The sequence below is a fragment of the Triticum dicoccoides genome, chromosome 4B (genome assembly GCF_002162155.2).
Source record: "Triticum dicoccoides isolate Atlit2015 ecotype Zavitan chromosome 4B, WEW_v2.0, whole genome shotgun sequence".
In the NCBI taxonomy this organism is placed as follows: Eukaryota; Viridiplantae; Streptophyta; class Magnoliopsida; order Poales; family Poaceae; genus Triticum; species Triticum dicoccoides.
In genome coordinates, this window is record NC_041387.1 from 24392219 (window position 1) to 24402461 (window position 10243).

The 10243-nt window shown below is 45.1% G+C and overlaps 1 protein-coding gene across 1 annotated transcript; it reads right to left on the bottom strand.

Annotated features, from left to right (window-relative positions):
• Positions 1 to 659: 659 nt before the first annotated feature.
• Positions 660 to 6965, bottom strand: LOC119293246 (oxalate oxidase 1-like). The gene is made up of 3 exons (XM_037571780.1): positions 6660 to 6965; position 5858; positions 660 to 1088 (listed from the first exon to the last, which is right to left on the bottom strand). Exons 1-3 carry the CDS (start codon positions 6911 to 6913, stop codon positions 660 to 662), a joined length of 684 nt encoding a protein of 227 aa, XP_037427677.1. The 5' UTR covers positions 6914 to 6965.
• Positions 6966 to 10243: the final 3278 nt, after the last annotated feature.

A 10243-nucleotide genomic window follows, 5' to 3' on the forward strand; every position in this document is an offset into this window, starting at 1 on the left:
TGCCGTCCGAGGCACATGAGGGAAATGGTACACGTAAATCTAATTTCTTGTTATTGAGATACATTTGTAATTTCAAGTAAAATTTGCAGAAAAAACCATGCACATTGAAAATGGGAATAGCAAGTTTTTATGAAAAAGAATATAATCACTCGCCACCCGCCAGCTGTACAAAAAATCATGTTTTTCGGCATGGGGTGAATTGCTCCGTGGTTTTGAAATAGTACACTCTCATTGAGATATTATGATTTTTAAATATACAGGTGCATCGACTGGTACATTTAGCTTCGAGACAACACATCTCTTCAATTAACTCATATGTCACTGAACCGGTATGTCTTGTGTGAGTGGGTTCCGATTTCATTTACGTACACTGAGCTGAGAATGAATTGCAAAAAAGTAATTGGGCAAATATAATAACTAATATTTTTATATAGTGTTCAATATATAGAGGAAATATGGCAATAAAAAGTAATACATTACAATCACTCGTGTCGGTTTTGACGGCCAGAACTGCGAGGCTAACTTATTCAATCGTATTACAACTGCATGCGAGCTTAACCAGAAGCTTGAATATACAAGTCTCGTGCTGTGAATTAGTATTAAATTTCGCCAGCATAGCATGCTGATCGGATTATGTATTGATCATCTTGGGCAGGCTCTTAGGAGGCCTGGAAAGACCCACCAGCGAACCTGGACTTGAGAAGTTCGACCACCTCGGCGTCCACCCGGAGCGCCCTGGTGAGCACCGGCGTGGGGATGGGCGGGTCGGAGCCGAAGAGCGTGAGCGGCACGAAGACGATGCCGGGGTTCTGGCTGTTGAAGGAGACGACCATGGAGGCCTCCGTCTTACCGACGTTGAACTGGAAGTGCATGAGGCCGCGCGGCATGAGGAAGTTCTCCCCGGCGTGCACCACCCTGGAGTGGAGCTTGTTCCCGGACTCGTTGCTGTCGATGATCCCCACAAGGAGCTTGCCTTTCACCACGAGGCCAATCTCCGTGGCGCGCGGATGGATGTGCGGTGGGTTGGTGCCCCCGGGCGCGAAGTCCACGCGATTCATGGAGATACCCTGCGTGTTCTCGCCGGGGAACTGTTATAATTAATGGGCTAGGCCCATAGCAATTTCTGAAATCTCAAAGCCCATGTGTAAAATGGCAAGTGGTGGTGCTAAGTTTAGTCCCACCTTGGAAGTTGAAGAAGAGTTGGACCTCTTTATATAGTGGGTTCTCTCCACCACTCTAAGTGGTGTGTGAGAAGAGAAAGGGAAAACCACATGCGCGCGCTCGCTCGCCTGGCCTGGCCTGGGCGGGACGGGGCGTGGCGTACATGCGCGTGAATGGTTCGCCGAAATCCGGTCCGTCTCCTTGCAGGAGCGCAGCTTCCTTTTGCCGTTTTATTTTTTATGTCTTGGCAGACAAGTTTTGATTTCTTGTCTGGTAAGTATACGAATTAGAAACCAAGTCGGTTTGGGATTGTGGTCGCGACACAATACCGCCTCTGGTCCTAATATATATATAGCTACCGGCTGCGGCTAGAGACACACCGAAAAACACCTAGGGTTTTGCCTCATCTCACAACTTGCGCCGTCATCGTAGTCTACTCCATCCCAAACGCCGGCGTGCATCGGCGCGTGGGAGAGCAGGTCTCCGGAACCGTTCGTCTTTGCGATCCTGCACCGGGAGAGGACGAATTAGGTTTTTGGGAAGCGATGTGCGCGACTGCTCAAATTCTCATCACGGGTCGTCTTCCGTCCAAGTCGGGCGGTGCTACTCATCGTCGTATTCATCGCCGTCAGCAGCAGATCATCGCCAACATCGTCATCAACACTGTCGCACCCATAATAACTAACGATCAGTACGTCCAACACTCTGGATTCGCTGATGCACTGAGGCCGGATAAGTTTACCGGTGTGCACTTTAAGAGGTGGCAGGTGAAGACCACACTCTGGCTTACTGCTCTGAAAGTTTTCCACGCTAGTGTTGGTGCTCCAGAGGGAATGACCGACGAAGATCGGAGAAAATTCCAGGAAGCCAATACTATGTTTGTGGGATGCATTCTGAGTATTCTTGCTGACCGTCTGTGTGATGTGTACATGCACATAAACGACGGAAAAATTCTGCGGGATGCACTGAATGCAAAATTCGGTGCAACAGATGCAGGCAGTGAACTATACATCATGGAGAGTTTTCATGACTACAAGATGGTGAATAACCGTTCTGTGGTTGAACAAGCTCATGAGATACAGTGCATTGTGAAGGAACTTGAACTCCTTAAATGTGTTCTACCCGACAAATTCGTGGCTGGGTGCATGATTGCAAAGTTGCCTCCTTCATGGAGGAATTTCGCCACAACTCTGAAGCATAAGAGACAGGAGATATCAGTTGAAAATCTGATTGCATCTCTTGATGTTGAAGAAAAAGCTCGGGCTAAAGATACCACTGAAAAAGGAGGTGAGGTTCAGCCTACTGCTAACATGGTGCAGAGGTACCCACAGAACAAGAACAAAGGGAAGAACAAACCTGTTGTCAACAAGCCTACCAAGACTACTACCTTCAAGAAGAAGAAGTTCAACAAGGCTGAGCTAGAGTGCTACGCCTGTGGGAAGCCTGGACACTTTTCCAAGGAATGCCCTGAACGTGCAGACCGCAGAGGGAAAACAAGCTCCAAGACTGTCAACATGGTGACCGCTAGCAATACTGATGGGTATGGTAATTTACCTATTGTGCTTTCAGTATTTCAATCATCTTCGTGGTGAATTGATTCGGGTGCTAACGTTCATGTGTGTGCTGACATCTCCCTGTTTACTTCTTATCAGGTCGCAAGGGATTCTTCCATCCTAATGGGGAATGGGTCACATGCTTCTGTTCGTGGCATTGGCACGGTGGATCTGAAGTTTACTTCGGGAAAGATCGTGCAACTAAGGAACGTGCAGCATGTCCCTACTATGAACAAGAATCTAGTTAGCGGCTCCCTTCTATGTCGAGATGGATTTAAGGTAGTTTTAGAGTCCAATAAAGTAATCGTGTCAAGATTTGGACAATTTATAGGAAAAGGCTATGAGTGCGGAGGCTTGTTCCGCTTTTCTCTTTCAGATTTTTGCAATAAGTCAATACACCAAATTTGTGCTAGTGTTAATGATGATGCAAGTATTTGGCACTCTCGTTTATGTCATATTAATTTTGGTTTAATGTCTCGGCTATCCAGCATGAGTTTAATTCCGAACTTCACAGTTGCCAAAGGTTCTAAGTGCCATAGTTGTGTGCAATCTAAGTGGATTGTGTCTTTCTAGGGTATGCTCAATGGAGCATTGCTTATAGGTTTTTAGTGGTAAAATCTGAAGTACCTGATATGCATGTTGATACTATAATGGAATCTCGTGATGCAACATTTTTTGAGAACATATTTCCTATGAAAGATATGCATAGCATTGCTAGATTTTCTTCTGAGATAATTCCTGAATCTAGTACAACTGATGAATATTTCGAACAATCACATGAGGAAGTCCTTGAGAAGGATAACAATGAAGTTCCTAGAAGGAACAAGAGACAAAGGATTGCAAAATCCTTTGGTGATGATTTCATTGTATACCTTGTGGACGACACACCCAAGACGATTGCAGAAGCATATGCATCTTCGGATGTAGATGATTGGAAAGAAGCTGTTCATAATGAGATGGACTCAATTCTTTCTAATGGAACTTGGGAACTAACTGATAGACCATATGGTTGTAAACCTGTGGGCTGTAAGTGGGTGTTCAAAAAGAAGCGAAAGCCTGATAGTACTATTGATAAGTACAAGGCGCGGCTAGTGGCCAAGGGCTACACTTAGAAAGAAGGCGAAGATTACTTTGACACCTATTCACCCGTTGCTAGAATGACCACCATTCGAGTGTTACTTTCCTTGGCTGCCTCTTATGGTCTTATCATTCATCAAATGGATGTAAAGACAACTTCTCTCAATGGAGAGTTGGAAGAGGAGATCTATATGGATCAGCCTGACGGGTTTGTGGTAAAGGGTGAAGAGAGAAAGGTGTGCAAGTTGTTAAAATCTTTGTATGGTCTGAAACAGGCACCTAAGCAATGGCATGAGAAGTTTGAAAGAACTTTGACTTCTGCAGGATTTGTCATTAACGAGGCTGATAGGTGTGTTTACTATCGCCATGGTGGGGGCAATAGTGTCATATTATGTTTGTATGTGGACGACATACTGATCTTTGGTACAAACATTAATGCAATTAATGAGGTCAAGTCTTTTCTATCAAAAAGTTTTGACATGAAAGATCTGGGAGAAGCCGATGTAATTCTAAACATCAAACTTATTAAGGATGAGAGTGGGATTACATTAACGCAATCTCACTATGTTGAGAAGGTCTTGAACCGATTCGGTTTTATGGATAGCAAGCCTTCTCCAACACCTTATGATCTCAGCGTGACACTCAGAAAGAACAAGAAAGAAACGAGAGATCAATTAAGATACTCTTAAATTGTCGGTTCACTCATGTACTTAGCTAGCGCTACAAGACCAGATATCTCTTTTGCTGTGAGCAAACTGAGTAGGTTCATGTCCAACCCGGGTGATGATCATTGGCATGCACTAGAAAGGGTCTTGCGCTATCTGAGAGGTACTATGAGTTACGGAATTACTTATTCAGGGCATCCTACTGTGCTAGAAGGATATAGTGATTCAAATTGGATCTCCGATGTTGATGTACTTTACGCAACAAGTGGGTATGTATTTACTCATGGTGGTGGCGCAGTGTCATGGAGGTCTTGCAAGCAAACCATATTGACGAGGTCAACTATGGAAGCAGAATTAACTGCTTTGGACACAGCTACTGTTGAGGCAGAATGGCTGCGTGAGCTCTTGATGGACTTGCCGGTTGTTGAAAAACCTGTACCGGCTATTCTTATGAATTGTGATAACCAAACGGTTATCGCTAAAGTGAACAATTCTAAAGATAATGCAAAGTCATCAAGACACGTGAAAAGACGTTTGAAGTCTGTCAGGAAGTTGAGAAACTCCGGAGTAATAACTGTTAAGTATATACAAACAGAGAAAAACCTGGCAGATCCCTTTACAAAGGGACTATCACGAAATGTGATAGATATTGCATCGAGGGAGATGGGTATGAGACCCATAGATGTTACACCATAGTAGTAACCCAACCTTTGTGATCGGAGATCCCGTGAATTAGGATCTGGGAAGAACAAGCTATTGGTTAACTGAGGAGAGTAATAACTTATGATCGTCTCCAAGTGAAGATGCAAAACTCTCAGAGCTGTAAGGCTCAGATCTGTAAGGCAGGTCGGCAACATGCCTTAATGTGGTTCTATTGGCTATAATTAGCAAAGATGCTGTCCTACAGAGCAGTCTTGAAAGAACACACCTATATGAGTTCTGACTGTAAACGTCGCAGTCTATGAGATTTGGATGATCTCTAGTAAACTCACGAAGAGACCAGGGAGTATGACGTATAAGCTCCAAACCGCGGGGTAGCCTACTGGCGGTCAGGTACTGGTTAAGACTTTAAGTGAAACCTGTTCACACAAAACTAGCAATTCAAGGCATAGTCCATTGTCAAGTTGTGAATGGATGTAGCTTAAAGTTCTAGGCAGAAGTTTAACTTAACAGTCTCTGCTGAAACACTGGTATATTAAACAAGTGGTGAGAGAAGGCAAATCTCTAAATGGGTATTTGAGATCTGGTGGGGGATTGTTAGAATTAATGGGCTAGGCCCATAGCAATTTCTGAAATCTCAAAGCCCATGTGTAAAATGGCAAGTGGTGGTGCTAAGTTTAGTCCCACCTTGGAAGTTGAAGAAGAGTTGGACCTCTTTATATAGTGGGTTCTCTCCACCACTCTAAGTGGTGTGTGAGAAGAGAAAGGGAAAACCACACGCGCGCGCTCGCTCGCCTCGCCTGGCCTGGCCGGGGCGGGGTGGGGCGTACATGCGACATGCGCGTGAATGGTCCGCCGAAATCCGGTCCGTCTCCTTGCAGGAGCGCAGCTTCCTTTTGCCGTTTTATTTTTTATGTCTTGGCAGACAAGTTTTGATTTCTTGTCCGGTAAGTATACGAATTAGAAACCAAGTCGGTTTGGGATTGTGGTCGCGACACAATACCGCCTCTGGTCCTAATATATATACAGCTACCGGCTGCGGCCAGAGACACACCGAAAAACACCTAGGGTTTTGCCTCATCTCACAACTTGCACCGCCATCGTAGTCTACTCCATCCCAAACGCCGGCGTGCATCGGCGCGTGGGAGAGCAGGTCTCCGGAACCGTTCGTCTTTGCGATCCTGCACCGGGAGAGGACGAATTAGGTTTTTGGGAAGCGCTGTGCGCGACTGCTCAAATTCGTCATCACGAGTCGTCTTCCGTCCAAGTCGGGCGGTGCTACTCATCGTCGTATTCATCGCCGTCAGCAGCAGATCGTCGCCAACATCGTCATCAACACTGTCGCACCCATAATAGCTAACGATCAGTACGTCCAACATCCTTTGTTCATGTCTGTTTCTACAGCTATTGTTACGTGCTTGCTGCTGTTATGCATGTCTTGCTGTTCTTCTAGTTTGCTAGATTATTGCATGCTAGTATCTCTTCTAGTCATGAATTATTTACTGGAATTAATCATGAACTTGCCTAATATTCCAACAGGAACTCCGTCACGTCCAGCCTCGTCACGGCCGATCCGTTCGGGGTGGACGTGTTGCCGCCCTTGGCCAGCTTGGAGGAGAAGAGGAAGTCGTCGCCGACCTCCGACTGGGGCACGCACGGGTACCCGTTCACCCGGACCGCGTTGTCATCGAGGTCGGCCACACAAAAGTCCTGGAGAGGGTCAGGTTCCGTAGCCATGATGGTCGGACCAAGGAGCAGCATGGTGAACAGGCAAGCTATGGTTTTGGAGTAAGCCATTGCTTCCTATGGTTGTTCAAGATCAAGAGTGGATCAGTGCACTGGTAGCTGAGCTAAGCTGTGGTGGATGAGTGAGTGGTAAGGCAGGCATATGGAGTCCTTTATATAGGGGATCAGCACGCATGCGCATGTGCCGCATGTGTGAATGAAAAAGAGTTAGTTTATTAAAAGTAGAGTATATTATTGTGCGTTTGATAATTCTTAGATGCCTAAAAAGTTCGATTTTAGTAGGTAGAAAAGTGTAGCCCTGAGCGCGAGAAGGAGAGGCCGCGGACTCTATGGTGAGTGCGAACAGTGAACGAGCAGGAGCAGGTGAAGCCGCGATGTCAACAATAGGAGTGAGTCTGAGGGTTGATTGTTAGGGTCGGAGTTGCAGGGCCGTCGCTAGCGCGAGATGAGGGGTTACTAGAGGGATGTCTGGGGCAGCAATAACATGACTGTGAGCGACAATTCAGGAGAGGGCGGGGAGGCAAGGCGAGCGTGGTAGTGCCGCTGGCTGCGGGAGGTCACATATTTGGTTTTCATCCGTGAGCACGCCTGAGCAATCCGAAGCAACGCCTTCAACAAGAAAACGTGACATAAGCACCACCATTGGCATGTGCAACCATAGAAAGTCAAATATAGGGTTTTAAACCAGGAGGTTGAGACCCGTTAGTCGACGAGCACCACTTAGCCCGAAGTCATCCTGCGTTGCCGTCATCACTTGCCGAAGAAGTCGATACTACATGAAGGGGCGCACAAACACCATTGTGACGGAAAATTGGAATCTGAAATGTTACATGGTATACATGCCGAGAGAGAGCCGTTCGAGTGCTAGGTAGGCCGCGGGGGAAGAAAGAGAAAGAAGATGAACAACGTAAGGTGATCTTGCCGCTCATTCATGATCCAACGGCTCTAATACTAATTTTTGCCAGGTACTTCCTCTTTTCGGAATTACTTGTCGCAGAAATGAATGTATCTAGATGTATTTTAGTTTTACATACATCCAAGTAATTTTGTATGGAGGGAGTACCTGTTAAGCAGATGGCGACGGAATCAACAATACACCTTTCCTTTGCGGGGAATGAGCAGTATACTTGTTACAGGCTGACGTACGGGGACGTACGTAGCTCGCACAGATATGGTTGACGGCGGCACGGAAGCAACGCGGATCACTGAAGCGGTAGACGGCGACGCTGCACAGGTTGCAGACACCCGGTAGAAATCTTCTTCCTCTCGGGTTGGCGATAAGCGGGGATCGATCGATCGATGATGGTTGATGTGTCCGTCGGTGACATGCGTGCGCTCGCGGGACGTGGGGTGCTGTCTGCCTCTGGAGAGTTGAAAGTTGAAAGTTGAATGCGCTGGATCGATCACGATCAGAAAATCTGACCTGAAAGTTGAAACCATGCATGCTCCCGTGACATGACTCCGTTCTCTCTGTGGGATGATTGGCGAGTCAGGAAGAAGAGAAACGAAACCAAGAAACCATTGATGTGCCTCTTCAGCGAGAGTCCATCCAGGCTCAGGGTAGGGTAGGCAAAGCTATTTTCAGCTTTCCATTCCCGGCGATCGACGAGTAGTCGAGCACATTTTGGCCACGTAAACGTTAGCTGATGGCCTGATGCCTCTTCGGCGAGCACTGATAAACCGCAGCCACCGAACGGCTACGTGCGTGCAGCAGACTCCTGCACGTTCCGTCGGGGAGACCAATGAGTAGCAAGATCGTTGAAAACAGCAGCACACGTCGCCCTCTCACCCAACCGTGGACATGATCAGCCAACGCACGGAAATCATGGCTCCCTGATCACTCTTGTCTGCAAAGAATTTATCTATCTATCTATGTACTAAAAGCACAACACGGGAGAAAGATGGATGGATCACTAGAATTCTTGCAAAAACAATCTTATATACTGTTTATAATTTATAGATCAAATGACCGTTGGATCTTCATACGACCGCTAGATCTTCATCATTGTACCCGGACAGATCACACAATTAGATCTTCATAATTGTATTTAAATAGTTGCACGTCCATTACATCTTCATAATTGTGTTTAAATAGTTTCTTTGGAGAACCGTCTGCTATAGCCCACACATAGCCGTTTTAAGTTACATGTGTGGTGGATCCAGACATCACACTCGCTGTTTTCAGATGAACTGTATGCACGCTGTCGCACACAGTTTACCTTCTCAGGTCGTGAGTGATGGTCCAACGATCCCACATATTTAGTTTTTCTACAAACGGTTTTATTTCCTTACCGTGGGTGATGTGGTCATCACACACAGGTTTTTGCGGCCTTGTGCAATTGGGGGGCTTAATAGCCCCATCGGGTATTGGTGCTAGTAGTAGGTCTAGGGTAGCGCTGCCATTTTCGAATACACGGTTTTGTAAATCGTGAGAAACTTGTTCATTCATGTTTGTTTTCATACATGGTTGTAAACCATCGCTTACTTTTGTCTTCTCGATGATCCATGCTACCAACAAATTTTATTGATGAAAGGAAGTTTCTAGCTGACTGTGGACCATCTTTCTTTTTCTTTTTCTTTTTTCAGTATCCCTTGTTTGTTGATCCTCTATATTAGCTCCTTTTTTTTGTTTGCCGGTACTGCAAGTTCAAAATGCTACAAACTTCATTCAAGCAAGCTACAACTAAACCCATGCAGAAAAATGCATCTGGATAATTATACTAAAATGGTACATTCATGCACTTTTTTTTGCGGGGAACTTACATATAAAAAATTACAACCATTGGTGAGGTTTGTTGCAAAGTTTATCCAAAAAATCAATTGCAAAACAGATTCTAAATCCAAAATGCTGCATACATTCAATCATTATGCTGGGAACCCAAATCCAAAATGCTGCAACCTTTTCTATTCATTTCCCTCTTTTTTGATGACCCCCGCTGCATATAAGTTTATCTGTTTAGTTGATGTATATTTTTGCTGGAACTGCATTTTGAAAATGCTACAAAACTCTGTCAAGCAAGTTACAACCAAACCCATTCATGTTTTTAATCTGAAAAGTATAAAACTAGAATGCTACATTCTTGCAATTTATTTGCTGGAAACTCATAGAAAATAGCTACAACCATTCTTGAGGTTTTTCGCAAAGCCAAACCTCAGAAATCCAAATACAAAACAGAGTTTCGGTCACAATAGCTACATACCTTCAAGTATTATGGTAGAACCACAATTCAAAAAAGCAGCAAATCTTATTTTTTGTTGCTACATCAGTCTTTTCAATTTCCAAAAAACCTATATCAGTTTAAATATGCTACAACCAACGTCTTAAAATACCACAAACATTTTGTTTTTGTGTTGTTTCAGACAATTTTTTGTTGGCCCATA

Coding starts and splice junctions, on each gene's coding strand:
- LOC119293246 (XM_037571780.1), bottom strand. CDS start 6,913: ATGGCTTACTCCAAAACCATAGCTTGCCTGTTCACCATGCTGCTCCTT.